At 47.5% G+C, this 17374-nt stretch overlaps 1 protein-coding gene across 1 annotated transcript in view; it reads right to left on the bottom strand.

Annotated features, from left to right (window-relative positions):
- NLRP12 (NLR family pyrin domain containing 12) overlaps positions 1 to 4515 on the bottom strand; it is a 28857-nt gene extending 24342 nt beyond the window's left edge. Inside the window, exon 1 of the mRNA XM_059383337.1 lies at positions 4158 to 4515. Within this exon, the coding sequence (XP_059239320.1) occupies positions 4158 to 4515 (358 nt within the window). The remainder of the gene's footprint in view (positions 1 to 4157) is intronic.
- Positions 4516 to 17374: the final 12859 nt, after the last annotated feature.

Below are 17374 nucleotides of genomic sequence, written 5' to 3'. Positions count from 1 at the left end.
TCGGGCTCTCTTCTCAGCAGGGAGCCTGCTTTCTCCTCTCTCTCTCTCTACCTTCCTCTCTGCCTGCTTGTAATCTCTCTCTGTCAAATAAATAAATAAAATCTTAAAAAAAAAATAAATAAATAAATAAATAAAAATTAAAAAAAAAAAATAAAAGTAGAGTTTGAATTTGGGTTGCCGGGAAAGGCTTTTCTGGGGATGTATTGTAAAATCAGAGATTCCAAGAGCTTCCTGGGCATCTCTGAGCTCTACAGGACCCTGAAATGTGAGCCTAAGTGTGAGTTCCGGTGCTCCCACCAGGTATGGCCCCATCTAGTGGGACAGGCTCCCCAGCTGCCTAGTTTTCCCTGTAAAAGTAGACCAGCTGCCCCCCACCTCATCCCCATCTCCTAGACCTTACTCCACCTCACCTGGTCCTCATTCTTAAAGGTTCCAGTTCCCTGCTGGCCAGTGAAATCAAGCAAGTCAATCTCATCCTTTTTCCAGGAATCACAAAGCCCCCATGCTCCTGGGTCTACAAAGCCTGCCCCCTACAGCCCCTGCAGATTCACTGGGTTCTGAAAGCAACCCTGGGAGACCCGCACGGGACCTGGGGTTTCCTCCCCTGGGCTGAGTGCGTGCTACTGCTGTCAGTCTCATCTCTCCTGTGTTTGGTGTCATGTGCACAGCCATCTAAAGCCATTTAGGGTGGGATATCCCTCCTTCATCAGTGGGGTGAATGAGGGGTAAGCAGAACAGAGTATAAGACACTTAATCCAAGATCTGAATGACAAGGGGCCAGATACGTGAGTAAAGGTGTTCTCTTTTTTTTTTTTTTAATTTTTAAAAGATTTTTATTTATTTATTTGACAGAGAGAGATCACAAGTAGGCAGAGCAGCAGACAGAGAGGGGGAAGCAGGCTCCCTGCTGAGTAGAGAGTCGATGCGGGGCTCGATCCCAGGATCCTGAGATCATGACCTGAGCTGAAGGCAGAGGCTTAACCCACTGAGTGACGTAGGCACCCCAAGCAAAGGTGTTCTAAGCAAAAAAACAAACATACAAAAACCAAAAACCAAAAACCACAACAAGTATAAAGGTCCTGTGGACACAGGAGAGGAATAAAGTTGGAGTGGAATGAGTTTCAGAATAAGTACTGGGTGGGTGTGGAGAGAGGGGCTCAGCCAGATCTTTTGCGAGCAAGTTTGAAGAGTTTGGATTACATTCTATTCACAACAGGCAGCCTTTGGAGAATTCAAAACGAGAGAGGGGAATGATCTAATCAATGGTTGTACAGATTATTGTGCCTGTAAGGAAGGAGCTGGGGGAGCTAGGGGAGGGGTGAGTGTGGGAGGGGGTGGGAATCAAAGCACACCTAGGGGCCCTTACCCAAGTGCAAGGTGGGTTACCCACTCGGTGGCAGCAGAGGGAGGCCTTTGAGCTGCAAGTCCTGGGATTTGCCAAAGACTGGATGTGTGAGGTTTTGGGAAACTAGGACTAAGGTAACAGCAGTTGAAGCTAATCGCAAAGGATCACACGCATTAGGACAGCTGCTTTAAACAAACACAACAGTGGGGTTCCCCAGCTGGCTCAGCCAGTGGAGCACGAGACTCCTGATCTCAGGGTGGTGAGTTCAGGCCCCACAGAGGGCATACAGATTACTTTCTTTAAAAATGAAAAAAAAAAAAAAAAGAAGACACAAAAACTTAGAGATAACAGGTGTTGGTGGGGATGTGGGAAAATTAGAACCTTTGTGCTCCCTGGTGAGAACATAAAATGGGGCAGCCCCAATGGAAAACAATGCGTTCCTTAAAATATTAAAACGAATTACTGGGTGCCTGGGTGGCTCAGTGGGTTGGGCCGCTGCCTTCGGCTCGGGTCATGGTCTCAGGGTCCTGGGATCAAGTCCCACATCGGGCTCTCTGCTCAGCAGGGAGCCTGCTTCCTCCTCTCTCTCTCTGCCTGCCTCTCTGCCTACTTGTGGTCTCTCTCTGTCAAATAAATAAATAAATAAAATCTTTAAAAAAAAAAAAACGAATTACTATTTGATCTAGCAATGTCACTTCTGAGTACATACTTAGAAGAGTTGAAAGCAGAGGCTTGAGGAGCTAGTTGTAGCCCCATGTTAACAACTGCGGTATTTACAATAAGAAAAAGGGAATAGCAGCTCCGGTGCTCATCAAGAGATGAATGAATTAAAATGAAATGTGTGTGTGTGTGTGTATGTATATTCCACAGTGGAATATTACTCAGCCTTTAAGAGGAAGGAAACTCTGACACCTGCTACGACATAGATGAGTCTTGAAAACATTAGGCTTGGCGCACCTGGGTGGCACCTGTCTTCGGCTCAGGTCATGATCCCAGAGTCCTGGGATTGAGCCCCGCATCCGGCTCCCTGCTCAGTGGGCAGCCTGCTTCTCCCTCTGCCTGCCACTCCCGCTACTTGTTCTCTCTCTCTCTCAAATGAATAAATATAATCTTTAATAAATCTCAAATGAATAAATATAATCTTTAATAAAAAAAAAAGACAACATTATGCTAGGTGAAATAAGCCAGCCACCAAAAGACATTCTATGATTCCACATCTATGACATATCTTGAAAAGTCCAAAACTATTCATTTATAATAGTTTTGTTATGTGTATTTTACCACAATTAAAGAAAAAAGTCATCAGTGAATATTACAGCTGACAAAGACATCAGAGAGGTCCATCTCAGCATTTTCTGAAGCGTGCCATGAACATCACCCACATCCAAATGCAGATTCCTGGTGCCCCAAACCTGCTGGTCTTGGATGCTCCCTTCCCAGCAGGGCGTCTGGACCATCCCCAAGCATGCCTAACATTCGAGAACCACTGAACTGCTCCAATCCCTTCTGTCTTACTGATGAAGCAACAGAGGCCCGGAGATACACTGGTTCTCCAGCACCACACAGCTGAAAAAAAGAAAAATGAGCTTCAGACCATACAGCTGCCCTTCCACCCACGTGTTGAAGGGTGCTGGCCAAAGTGATGCTGGGGAGAGGTTTAGGTATAATGGGAGAAGGAAGGGGGCATGCAATATTTGTACATTATTTGAATCTCCTATAAGAAGTATGTGGAACTTCTAGAAGTCCAACAATTATATGAGATCATAAATGAGTCCATTTATCCTTTTTTCTTTATTGCGGAGAGTGCTTTGACTTTCATAGGTGTCCTTGAGGCAAGATGGAATGCCATCTCACACTCCCGCAGTCCAAGGCCTCTGCAGTGTTCTCCCGGGATGGAGACAAGGAGAGTAGGAGCCATGTGAGACCGTATCTGAGGGGGCCTCACCCGCTCGAGTCTGCCGCTACATTTCAGTGAATTACAAGCCAGTGGGCATCCCACTGGGAACTCCAGATCAGCCCTTCTGGGAGTATTTACACGACCCAGAGTAGCAAATACTACAAACCAGGGTCTCTGTTTTCTTATGCATGCCCCCTCCAACAGCAGCTGGCAGGCGCAGCACATCACCTGAAACACTCTGCATGGTTTATCCCAGGAACTCTCACCTGGGGCACACCGTGTTTTTCTGAGCCTCAGTTTCCTCACCTCTGTAACAGGGGGGATCATAATCATCTCTCTCACACAGCACTTAAAGCACAGAGCGCAGGGGCCCCTGGGGGACTCAGTGGGTTAAGCCTCTGCTTTTGGCTGGGGTCATGATCCCAGGGTCCTGGGATGGAGCCCTTAATCGGGCTCTCTGCTCAGCGGGGAGCCTGCTTCCTCCTCTCTCTCTCTGCCTGCCTCTCTGCCTACTTGTGATTTCTCTCTCTCAAATAAATAAATAACATCTTAAAAAAAAAAAAAGCACCCAGAGGGTCCTTGTGCACCGTGGACGCCGTGTTAGAGGAGGGAGTGCATGGGAGCAGCCCTGGGAGTATCTCATAGGGCGGGAGATACAGAAAGAGAAATCGGGGCGCTGCAGAAGTCAGACAGGTTGAGCACAAGGGGCAGGGCCAGAGGTAGGAAAGAACTCGCACACCACGTAGTGCCTCCATGGTTCTGATGGCGAAGCAGGGATGTTCCGGGCAGAGCGAGGGCGTTGGGGGCAGAATGCAGTGCAAACAAGGCCAAGGGCAGAAGCGGGACCTGGGTCTCATGCGCACCGAGATGGTCGCCAGGGAAAGGGCCCCCGGCGGCGGGTTGCGACCTCCTTACCCCTCACTAGGTCCTCTCTCAGTCCTCTCTCCCACAGGTCCCGCCGGCTGATGCGCTGAAAGAGGCCCAGCGCCAGCGGCCAGGCGGCATCCGGCCCGTAGTGCGCCACCAGCAGCTGCGCAGTGTCTAGGGGCCCCGCCGTCTCCAGCCGCCCCCAGGGGATCCTGCCCGCCTCTGCCTCCGTGCCCAGGTACAGCTTGAATTTCTTCAGCTCCACGGCCTCCAGCTCTTCCAGGTAGGCCGAAAGGCGACAGAGGCCGTGGCTGACCGGGGCTCGGGGCATGGGAAGTGTCGTGAACCTCAGAGGGCAGAAGCCGGAGGCCTGCGCGTATGGGCGCACGCTGAGAGATGCCAGCATGCCCTCCTTCTGCCTCCGCAGAGCCGGGGGGGGGGGGGGGGGGGGGGGGGGGAAGGGGGGGGAGTCCTAGGGTTGAAATAGAGCTTCCTCCCCTCACAGGTGACGCCTGCCCAGGGCCAGGAGGCACCAGGTCGTGGGTGTTCCCTTCCAAGAAGAGGAAGTTGGGCAGATTAGGAAATCCCAGGAGCCATTCCACCATGAGAAAGACTTTCACTTCTGCTCTCTCTTACCAGCTCCCTTGGCTAAGAGCCACACTCCTAACGTAATCCTTCCTGCTCTTGGTGTGCCCATGCCGTGCTCCTTTGGATTATAATGAGACTAGCTACTGCCGCTCCTCATGGGATCCTGTCGGTGTCAGATGTGCGCAGAGAACCTGCCAGGGCAGGTGGCCCTGCACCAGAGGAGCAGTGAAATGTGGGCAAATGCAAGCAAACCTCCCTTCTAGGGAGAAGCATGAAGCTCTTTACCTGCAGGGACCGGCCGTTTCTCTTTTCTTGGCCCCAAGACTGCCCTATACCTACCACTGTGTGGTACACAGGATACTGGTTCCCAGAAGATGTCTGTGTCCCAATGCCAGAACCTCTGAAACAGTGCCTTCCATAGCAAAAGAGGCTTTGCAGATGTGATTAAATGTAAGTCTCTTGAGATGGGGACGTCGCTGTGAATTGTCCAGGTGGGCCTGGTGTCATCACAAGAAGGCCCAGAGTCAGAGGCAAGAGAGATGGAAGCAGAGGAAGGAGTGATGGGATGCATGTCTGGCTGGAAAAGGCAAGGCAATGGATTCTCACCTGGAGCTTCTGAAGGAGCAGCCTGCTGACACCCTAATTTTAGCCCCTTTCCGAACTTCTTCTTCTTTTTTTTTTTTTTTTTAAGATTTTATTTATTTATTTGAGAGACAGATCACAAGTAGGCAGAGAGGCAGGCAGGAAGAGAGAGGAAGAAGCAGGCTCTCCGTGGAGCAGAGAGCCCGATGCGGGGCTCGATCCCAGGACCCTGGGATCATGACCTGAGCTGAAGGCAGAGGCTTTAACCCACTGAGCCACCCAGGCGCCCCCCCTTTCTGAACTTCTGACCTCAAAACTAAAAATAGTCAGTGTGTGTACTGGGGCTTTGTTATAGCAGCATAAGAAACTGATACAGACTCTTTTGTCTGCATTGGGTTGGACCAGGAATGAAAAGAATATAGATGTAACCAGGGCTAACAGGCTCACAGAGAACTTGTAGGGAAACAATGTTGCTGTAAGTCAGGAAGACAGAGCACTCATTCCTTACTGCAGCATAACTTAGCCAAAACTGACCAGCGTAGGGATTTGATGATTTGAGGAGGGCACTCAAAGCAGCATTTATTGCTTCAGTTAGGATGCCATGGGCTGAAACTGGGAATCCTAATTTCTTTCTTTCTTTTTTTTTTTTTTTAAGATTTTTAAAATTTATTTGAGAGATATTGAGAGCAGGAGAGGGGAGAAGGTCAGAGGAAGAAGCAGGCTCCCTGCAGAGCTGGGAGCCTGAGCAGGACTTGATCCCCGCACTCCAGGATCATGACCTGAGCCGAAGGCAGTCACTCAACTAACTGAGCCACCCAGGCGCCTAGAATCCTAATTTCAATGTCTTAAACAGTAAGAAAAAGCAAGCCACCACTACAAGAAATAATACAGATTAATCCTGTGGGCATAATATTAAGCAAGAGAAGCCAGATATTAAAAAGCGTGTTCTTCATAATCACATTTGTATGAAATTCACAAACAGGTAAAACCAGTGAACAATGTTAGGAGCTATGGTATCAGTTGCCTTGGGAAGCTCGACCGGTTCAGCTCCAATCGTTCTGATCACCATTTTCTTCCCAGCAGCTAGAATAGTGCCCGAAATGCCATAAATGCCCCCATTACATTTGATGAGCTACACAATGAATGAATCATGCATACATATAACTTTTTATGTGACCCCAGATGGAGACATGACCTAAGGCAGGACACAGTATTTGGAGAAAAAAGAATATATGTATTTGGTTCAACTACTTGGAATGAAAATGAGACCTTAAATCTATGTCCAGCTTAGGAGCAGTGCAAGCTAGATCATCCTATGTAAGAAAAGGAATGCAGAGAAAAATGGTGGGAGGGGGAGGAGAGCATGGGGAAGGGATTCTGTGAGATGATAATTCATTCCTCCCTTGCACATGAAAATTGCGGAATGCTTGATGGGGGAGGGGAACTCTCCTGGACACTGGTGAAGGAATTTTTGAAGTACTATTATTGGTCTGGATTGGCTGGGAGGATAATAATTGACATGAAGCAGGAGTCAGGGAATTAGGAATGTCGTTTTACCAGGATTCATAAAAGTGAGGGCTCCCATTGGTAGCAGGGAGTTGGTGAGTGTTTTTGTGCATGCCAACAACATGAAGAAGGCAACTGGGGAGTTCCTCCTGACTTGCCGGGGACAGCAGTGCAATGTGGAGACCCCCCAGGAGTCTCTCTCCCCCACCCTGTGCCGTGTCACCTCACTAGCAGTGTGCCCCTGGAAAAGTCACCTTACCTTCACTCCAACCCTCTGAAGGCTCAGCAAAGGAATGAAGAAATGGGACGCAGGACAAGTCCTTATGTAACTTATGTAAAACGGGAATCTCAGAGGTGAGGTATTGGGCGCTGACCCTCAAATGTGACCTACTTCTCTTTTCCTACTTTCACTAACTACTGTGGCCTCCACGAGTCTGCCCATCCAACTGCAGGGATGGCAGGAATGGGACAGATATGCTCAAAGGGGAGGGGAGGGATTGTGAGAGCCAGTAATGCTTTCTGGACTCAGAATACAGCAGCACTCAGAATACACAAAGAATATAGCTTTGGAGGAGGTTATTTAAAGAGTGGGATTGGGATTAGTGATCATTGCTCGGTACCAGCTCAAAATCTCATGATTTTGAGTGCTTGTCAAACTGTAATTGTACATGAATCACCTGGGGATATTATTAAAATAAGGATTCTGATTTAGTAGGTCTTAGATTCTAAATTTCTTTCTTTTTTTTTTTTTTTAAACAAGTTTTTATTTACTTATTTGTGAGAGAGATACAGAGAGAGAGCAGGGGCAGGGAGGAGGGGCAGAGGGAAAGGGAGAAGCAGGCTCCCCACTGAGCAGGGAGCCCAAGGCTGGGCTCATTGCTCATTCCTAGGACCCTGGGATCATGACCTGAGCTGAAGGCAGACGCTTAATGGACTAAGCCACCCAGGCACCCATCTTTTTCATTTTTTCTTCTTTTTTTTAGAGAGAGAGAGGGCATGAGCATGCACAGTGGGGGCGGGCAGAGAGAGAAGGAGGGAGGGAGAGAATCTCAAGCAGACTCCATGCTATTCTAAGAGCAGAGCCAGATATGGGGCTCAGTCTCATCACCCTGAGATTGTGACCTGAGCCAAAATCAAGCTCAGATGTTTAACCAACTGAGCCACCCAGACTCCCCTAGATTCTACATTCCTAACAAGCTCTCAGTTGATGTTAGCACTGCTGGACTGAATGCACGTTGGCAAGGAGACAGACTTCTGTCAATATTAAACCTCTGTATGGGGGCGCCTGGGTGGCTCAGTGAGTTAAGCCTCTGCCTTCGGATCAGGTCATGATCTCAGGATCCTGGGATCGAGCTCCACATGGGGCTCTCTGCTCAGTGGGGAGCCTGCTTCCCCTCTCTCTCTGCCTGCCGCTCTGCCTACTTGTGATCTCTCTCTGTCAAATAAATAAAATCTTTAAAAAAAGAAAAAGATTAAACCTCTGTAAAAATGTCTTCAGAAGGTCTTGGCCTAGAACAAAATAAGGAAATAAATAACAAGCATTTGTATAAATGAAGAAAAAAAAATGGGTTCACTTTGGATTCTCCAAAGCTATGGAGTTGAGAGTTTCAGATGCCAACAATGCCCTAGATGCTATCTGGGTGACGTTGGTTAAAAGATCATTAAGCCCCCAGCTGTGTGCTGCTGTTGAAGGTGCCAGAAAAAGCCACGAAATATGAGCAAATTCTCTACCTTTATGGAACTTACTACCTAATAGAGACAACAGACACAAATAAATATATACACATTTGTATTTGAGATCATGAAAAACACTATGAAGGGAAAAAATACAGGGAGGAGAGTTCAGGAAGCCTTGCACAGGACACGGTGTGTGAGGTGAGTCTTAAAGGATGGGCAGGTTCAGCCATGGAAGCACACCTTTGCAGGTATAGGGACTGGATTGTGGCAGGAGGGAGATGGGAAGTGGCTGAGCTGTCAGGTGGCTCTGGCCTGTGGAAGGAAAGCAGGAAAATGTCAGATAAAGTAAGAGACAATACAGAGACAGGTCAGAAACACCTTGAGTGAGGCTTGGACTTTATCCCGAGGGCAATGGGGAGCTATGGAGTGTTCTTTTTTTAATTGAGGTAAAATGCACACTATGTAACACTGGCCATTTGAACTATTTTCAAATGTACAATTCAGAGACATTAAATACATTGGCAATCTTTTTTTTTTTTAAGATTTTATTTATTTATTTGATAGATATAGATTACAAGTAGAGAGGCAGGCAGGGAGAGAGGAGGAAGCAGGCTCCCCACTGAGCAGAGAGCTCGATGTGGGGCTCGATCTCAGGACCCTGAGACCTCTGCCGAAGGCAGAGGCTTTAACCCACTGAGCCACCCAGGTGCCCCTACATTGGCAATCTTGTGCAGCCATCACCACCATCTATTTCTAGAACATTTTTCATCCCAAAAGGAAACCCCAGACCCACCAAGCAAGTCATTTCTCCCACCCCCAGCCCCTCACAACCACCTACCTACTCTCTCTCCCCATAAACTTGTCTCTTTTCTGGATATTTCATCTAAATGAAATCATATAATATGTGACATTCTTCTATGTTGGTTTTTTTTTCACTTATATACATTTCAAGGTTCATCCATGCGATAGCACAAATCAGTACTCCATTCCTTTTTATGGCTATATAATATTTCATTGTGAGGCATGGGGTGGTTTTGAGCAGTGGAGGGATGGTGTCAGGTCCCCTTTAAAGGAAAATCCTTCAGGGCTGTTGTGGAGGACGAATGGAAGGAGGCAGCTTGGAGTCTGCGAGAGTAAGGAGGAGGCCGGCTGGAGTGCCTGGTTGGCTGAGTCTATAGATCATGTGATTCTTGATCTCAAGGTCATGAGTTTGAGCCCCATACTGGGTGTAGAGCCTACTTTAAAAAAAAAAAAAAAGGAGGAGGCTGGAGCCCTGGTTCAGAGGCCCAAGTGGGGGCAGTGGATGTATTTGAGAGATGTGGGGGTAAGCAGCGACATTCTAAGGCAGGGGGAGAAGGAAAAGATGCTGCTAACTTGCGTTCTTTATCCGTTAGAGCTGAGCTTGCCTGAATGACTCAGTAGCTGACGCCTCCCTCCCCACCACTGTCACAGGAAGAGAAGGATTTCTAAGAATGCAGAGGGGAAGGCAGAGGAAAGCCGAGTCTGTAACTATTTTATGCATCTCCTTTCAAAAAAGCCCTGATTTCTCCAGGGAAGGAAGAGAACTGGCAGTTTCTGGGGACTTGTGGAGCACACCATTATTTCTACACAGGAATGAATCCATCCCAGCCCCTGACTTCAAGGGTCCCAGAGTTTAAGGTCAAGGAAAGACTTTTTTTTTTTTTAATGACAATCAATTCAGAAAACACTGAAAATGCTTCCTGAGACTTCTTTTCTTGTCAAGAAAATATGATTTTTCTGATTTCAAAAATGCCATGTCTTTATTTCAAAATATTCTAGTGTGTTAGTAAGTGGAAAGACACATAAAGATGTTAAAAAACTTTTAGTATTGGGGCACCTGGGTGGCTCAGTTGTTAGGTGTCCGCCTTAGGCCTGGGTCGTGATCCCAGAGTCCTGGGATCAAGCCCCGCATCGGGCTCCCTGCTCAGTGGGGAGCCTGCTTCTCCTTCTCCCACTCCCCCTGCTTGTGTTCCCTTTCTCACTGTCTCTCTCTCTCTCAAATAAATAAATAAAATCTAAAAAAAAAAAAAAAATTCTTACTGCTGTCATGACTGGCACCAGGATTTATGTTAAGGGGAATCTTTTTTTTTTTTTTTTTTTTTTTTTAAAGAGAGTGAGAGTGAGTATGGGGGCAGAAGGGGAGGGGCAGAGGAAGAGGGAGAGACAGAATCTGAAACAGGCTCCATGCCCAGTGCAGAGCCCCATCCTCAGGGCTCAATCTCACGAGCCTGAGATGGTGACCTGAGCTGAAATCAGAAGTCGGAGGCTCACCAGCGGAGCCACCCAGGTCCCCAGAGGAGAATCTTGATGAACAAGTTGAAAGAGAAAGATGATGTTAGGAACATTAAGGGGAGACACTTCTGTAACCAGAAGAGTGGGACCCAGATGCTGAGTGGGTGTCCTTAGGTTGGGGAAAAGGGGAATGACGAAAGGAGAGGCTAGAGCAAGTCGACGTACCCACCAAATACTTTTAAAAATATTTTACTATTTTTTGGGCGCCTGGGTGGCTCAGTGGTTAAGCCGCTGCCTTCGGCTCAGGTCATGATCTCAGGGTCCTGGGATCGAGTCCCGCATCGGGCTCTCTGCTCAGCAGGGAGCCTGCTTCCTCCTCTCTCTCTCTCTTCCTGCCTCTCTGCCTACTTGTGATTTCTCTCTGTCAAATAAATAAATAAAATCTTTAAAAAAATATTTTACTATTTTTTATTAAATTTTTAAAAATTATGTTCTTTTAGCCAGTATACAGTACATCATTAGTTTTTGATGTAGTGTTCAATGATTCATCAGTTGCGTGTAACGCCCAGTGTTCACCACAACACGTGCCCTCCTTCCTGCCCATCCCCTAGTTACCCCAGCCCCCACCCGTCTTGCCAACGCTTTTAACAGTGATGGATGTTCTGTAAACTATCATTTTTTTTTAACTTAAAAAAATTTTTTTTAAAGATTTTATTTATTTGACACAGAGAGTCACAGAGAGAGATGGAACACAAGCAGGGGGAGTGGGAGAGGAAGAAGCAGGCTTCATGCTGAGCAGGGAGCCTGATGAAGGCCTTGATCCCAGGACCCTGGGATCAGGACCTGAGCTGAAGGCAGACCCTTAACAACTGAGCCACCTAGGCACCCAACTATCTTTTTTTTTTTTTTTTTTTAAAGATTTTATTTATTTATTTGACAGAGATCACAAGTAGGCAGAGAGGCAGGCAGAGAGAAAGGGGGAAAGCAGGCTCGGTGCCAAGCAGAGAGCCCTATATGGGGCTTGATCCCAGGACCCTGAGATCATGACCTGAGCTGAAGACAGAGGCTTTAACCTACTGAGCCACCCAGGTGCCCCCAACTATCATTTTTTTTTTTAATTAACTTTTAAGGGTGCCTGAGTGGCTCAGATGGTTGAGTATCTGCCTTTGGCTCAGGTCATTATTATCCCAGGGTTCTGGAATTGAGCCCTACTTGGGCTCTTGCTTCTTGGGAAGCCTGCTTCCTCCTCTGCCTCTCTCTCTCTCTTTGTCTCTCATGAATAAATAAATAGAATCTTTTAAAAGTTAATTAATTTTTAAAATATCTCTGCCGTTTCAGTGAAATAAATCTCCCCATCCCTCCACGAAATCTTCAGTAAAGTCTGCTATTTTCAGGAATGCTTTTGTGTGAATGGATTTCCCTTGAGTATTGTTTTTTGGGGAACCAGAGAACCCGTGTATGAAATAATACTTCCTGTAGGCAAAGGGAGCCCTAGAACATTATAATCCTTCCACCATTTGTAGACACTTTGCCAGAGAGCAATGTTAATTGGCAGAGGCTCAGGAGAAGTTTCTTAGATCATCAGGTCAAGGAAGCTAACATCAAGGTTAAGAATATCACCCACTGTCCAGATAGGGCTGCTTCTAAATATGACAGAAATAACACATTTCATCATTTGTTTGATTGGGTGCGACATAAGTTTTGATGACTTATACAACTTAGTTTCGGTATTTACCTGTCAATTCCACTGTAATTTAAGTAAATAGGTTTTATTTTCCCCACATAACACAAAGCCAGAGGTCAGCTGCCCAGCTGCTCACCAGCACTCTCAGGCACCCTGGCTCCCTCCTGCATGTGTTCCCCTCCGTCCCTGGCATCTACTCTCATTGTCATTCTTGGTGCATCATCCTAGGATGGCCACCACAGCTTCCAGCTTCCCAGCCATGATCAGGGCCAATGTCCATGGGGAAAGCGTGCAATCATTTTATCAGGAAGAGCAAATGCTTGCTAAGAAGACTTACATTTCACTGGCCAGAACGGATCCCCTGACCCCTGGCATAGAGTTCAACAGGTAAAAGAATTCTTGTTATGCTCTAAAATTGTTGTCACGAAGAGTTCAAGCCTGCGATGGTGTGATGCACTGGAAAGACCACAGTCCTGGAGTCAGGCTGAGTGTGAATTTCGGCTCTGCCTTGTGCTAGCTCTGAGACCTTGGGCAAACCACTCCCTTCTGCAAGTTTCACTTTCCTCCCTGAAAAAATGAGCATAAGAACATCACCTCCTTCTTAGTACTGGTGTTAAGAACAAGTGAACGACATGAAATGTCATTTTTCATGTCAGGTGTTCGTTTTTGCTGGGACTGATTCTTATTCTTTTTAAAGATCTTATTTATTTATCTGAGACAGAGAGAGAGAGAGAGAGAGAGAACACAAGCAGGGGGAGAGGGGCAAAGGGAGAAGAAGGGCGAGAAGCAGACTCCACACTGAGTAGGGGGCCTGATGCAGGGCTCCATCATAGGGCCCTGGGACCATGACCTGAGCTGAAGGCGGATGCTTAACCAACTGAGCCCCCCAGGCATCTCCAAGTTCCAGCTTTTAGGTCCCTTATCTGCTGGAAGGACACTTACTGCCCTACGAGGTGACTCCTCCAATTTGGGGTCCACTGGGGCCCAAAGAAGCAAAGTGACCTGCAGGCCATCATTCAGCACGCCAAAGCTGCCAAGTTCTCACTACTGCTACTGTCAGGGCCTCTCCGTCCAGTAGTCACAGTCACAACTTCACCAGGGCCTGTGCACAGGGGTTGTGAAACTTCCTCTATAGCTAGCTGTGTCCTCACCCACCGGCTCTGACCGCAGACCTTGGAGGAAGTGCCCAGCTGTGCGGGGTCCGCCCCCACGGGGCTGGGGACAGTCTTCTGGAGCCCTCCAGGATCCCCTCCACCATTTCTGCCCTCACCAACTGGGCAGAGCAGGCCACTTGCTGAGGATATTAAAACCCAGTAGAGCGAGGCACTCAAAGACAATCTGTTCTGTTCCTAACACCTCCAACCACGTCACGCCTCTCCATTACAAGCTCTCCTCGAATGCAGGAGGAGGATATTTCGCAGAAGTTAGCACAGTGTGGAATTCTATACTCTCCTTGCCCAGTTAGTCCATGACCACCAGGGGCCCACTGGTCGGCCAGCTAATCCAGGTTTGTTCCAGGAGAGCTGGGGTGAGGTCTGTGCTGGGGATCAAGCTCTGGGAGTGGAGAGTCGATCCCCCCACTTCTCCCCAAGTTCCAAGATTCCCTAACTGCAGTCTTGGAAACGCCCTCCCCATTCTGTCCCTTTATTTGGATCTCTGCACTCCCTGCTCTGCTCTGGGAATCTGCCTTTGGAGCAGAGTGAGTAGGGAAAAGCTTGCCAAGGTGATGTAACACGGAATCCAGAATCCACGCAGCTAGCTAGGACAGGCCTGTCTTTCTCCCGCAAGAGAAATATGTGTTTGGCACGAGGCCAGCAGGTGGCTCAGTTCCAGACACAGCACATACCAGACTGCTGAATGCAAATGGCTTCCACACCCCCGTCTAGGGTGGTCGCTGATGCTCTCTCCAGACCCCAGGCAGCAGGATGGAAGAAAACAAATGGAGAGCGAGCAATTTTCTTAGGAAACCACGCACCATTCATTACACAGATCATCCCCCTCCTACCCCAATCCTCCCAAGCAGTCACATGACCAAGGTAGTGGCGGTGTGGTGGGGGGTGGTGCAGGGGATGGCACATGTCTCTAATGGGCCATCAGGTGCCCAGATCAAATTCAAAGTGTTCTTCTGCTAAAATAGAACCTGGGGAGGCAGAGTGACTAACAGCCTCCAGCGTCATGCCAGAAGGTTATGTTTTCCGAAGAAAAAAAGCAGATTTTTTTTTTCTATCTTCCTTTCTCCTGGAACGCACAACTATAACCACAGTCAGCGTTTTCCCTCCCTATTCAAGTGGGGGGAAAAATTGCCTTCATTGGAAAAAAAAAAAAAAACAAAGAACAAGAAACCACGAAGCAAGGAACAAGCAGTCATCTGCAAAACTGGTATGTCCTGAGCTTCTTAGAAGAAAGCCTTCTCCCCGCCATCAGCAAATCCCTGCACCAGCTCACTGCTCAGGCAGCAGACAGAGGGGTTCCCGGGGGGACCCTCTGGCGGTGTTGAGGTCTGAGGGGGTTCAGGGACGTGATGGGACAGCTCCCAGAGCCGAGGGAGGCTGCCAGGATGCGGGCAGGGCAGGCCACCGAGGAGCCCCAATGAAGGCCAGTGCAGGGCAGTGCCAAGGATGCCACTGCAGGACAGGCTGGCCTCCAGGATGGGTTGCAGGGGCCTGGGGTTGGCTGGCCAGCAGGGGGAGCCCAGCCGCACAGGCCGCAGAGCCTGATGGGTAAGTGTGCAGCCTGGGGAGGAGGCCACCTGCGTTTGAGCCGGCTCTGGGGCTGCCTGCATCTCCACTCATCGTCAGATAGTCGTTGTGTGTTACATTCATTACGTGCACCTTCATGATGGACTTTGTTCACTATGTGCAGACAGGATATCCAGGTCTGCCTCCATGGGGCAGGAGGCCGGCTGGCTGGGGCGTGCTCTTGTAAGACATCCAGGAAGGTCTTGTCTCCTGCCTTTTTTTTTTTTTTTTTTTAAGATTTTTATTTATTTATTTGATGGATAGAGATCACAAGGAGGCAGAGAGGCAGGCAGAGAGAGAGGAGGAAGCAGGTTCCCTGCTGAGCAGAGAGCCCCATGTGGGGCTCGATCCCAGGATCCTGGGATCATGACCTCAGCCAAAGGCAGAGGCTTTAACCCGCTGAGCCACCCAGGCACCCCTGTCCCCTGCTTTAATAAAGCCACTTTTTGGGACATGTGGGTGGCTCAGTCGTTGAGTGTCTGTCTTCAGCTTAGGTCATGATCTCGGGGTGCTGGGATGGTGCCCCATGTTGGGCTCTTGCTTCTCCCTTTGCCGCTCACCCCACTCATTCTCGCTCAAATAAATAAATAAAATCTTTAAAAAATAAATGAATTAGCCTTGGGATGTCTGGGTGGGTCACTCAGTTAAGTGTCTGCCTTCAGCTCAGGTCATGCTCCAGGGTCCTGGGACCAAGTCCCCTGCTCAACAGGGAGTCTGTTTCTCCCTCCCTTTGTCTGTTCCCTAGGCTCCTGCTCTCTCTCTCTCTCAAATAAATAAATAAAATCTTTCTTAAAAAATCTGAATTAGCGGGGTGCCTGAGTGGCTCAGTGGGTTAAGCCTCTGCCTTTGGTTCAGGTCATGATCTCAGGGTCCTGGGGTCGAGCCCCACATCCAGCTCTCTGCTCAGCAGGGAGCCTGCTTCCCCCTCTCTGCCTGCCTCTCTGCCTACTTGTGATCTCTGTCTGTCAAATAATAAATAAAAATCTTTAAAAAAAAATCTGAATTAGCCTTGGTTAAAATGAACAGATACCCTGCACCACATGGGGATTTTATGAGAAGCCTTGAAAGGAAGGTATGTTTGTTGCTGGGGTGCTCGGAAGACATAATTGCTGATGTGCCCTTTCTCGCTGCGTGAGGACACAGGGGTAAGCGAATGTTTATGACCCAGTGTCTGGGGAAGCAGTGGTCAAGGGTCTGTGATGTTATGATTTATAATAAGAGATGACCCACACTCTCACTCCCTCTCACTAACTCAGCAACGAAAAAACAAAGGTCCCTATCAGTGGAGCCCAGGAAGAAAATTAGTTGATTCAATAAATGCATATTCCAGGGGCGCCTGGGTGGCTGAGTGAGTTAAAGCCTCTGCCTTCCGGTCATGATCCCAGAATCCTGGGATCGAGCCCCACATCCGGCTTTCTGCTCAGCAGGGAGCCTGCTTCCTCCTCTCTCTCTGCCTGCCTCTCTGCCTAATTGTGATCTCTGACTGTCAAATAAATAAAATCTTTAAAATAAATAAATAAACAAACAAATAAATAAATAAATGCATATTCCAGACTTTTTAAAAAGCATCAAGCCATCTTATCCAAAATGTGGCGTGTCCTCTAGTCCCGCCTCCAGTAACAAGGGACTTCATTTTATTGCCAAGCAGAGATATGATATTAGCCGAACGGACTTCCATCCATCCAGCTGGTTTTAGGAGCAATTCTACTGGTCAGAGTTAGTATGAAAACCGACTGGGACCAGTGCTTGCCCCACACATCTGAACACTCAAGAAAGTTAATGGATACAAGACAGGGCAGGTGGGAGTTATCCATTACAGCTGAGCACAGTGGAGGCGAGTCACATAGTTAATGGTGGCTGAAAATCATAAACAATGTTATGTATATTTGTATGTTTATGTATTTATTTGTCATCTTTTCACCCAGCCTGGGGCTCTGACTCACAACCCCGAGGTCAAGACTCACATGCCCTTCCCGGTGAAACTGCCAGGCGCCCCACATACGATGTTAATCGTAAAAGTCGAATTTATTTATTATAAAATAAAATAAATAATAACATAAAATAGATAATGACATAAAATAAATAACAAAATGAAAATAAAGCTATAAAATAAAAGATAGTTAAACATTAAAAAATAAAAAATAAAATTTAAAAGTAAAATAATAAAAAACAATAAACCAAAATAATAAAATAAAATAAAATAAAATAAAATAAAATAAAATAAAATAAAATAAAAT

Source organism: Mustela nigripes, chromosome 17 (assembly GCF_022355385.1).
Source record: "Mustela nigripes isolate SB6536 chromosome 17, MUSNIG.SB6536, whole genome shotgun sequence".
Taxonomy (NCBI): Eukaryota; Metazoa; Chordata; class Mammalia; order Carnivora; family Mustelidae; genus Mustela; species Mustela nigripes.
This window is presented reverse-complemented; position numbering and strand designations above follow the sequence as displayed.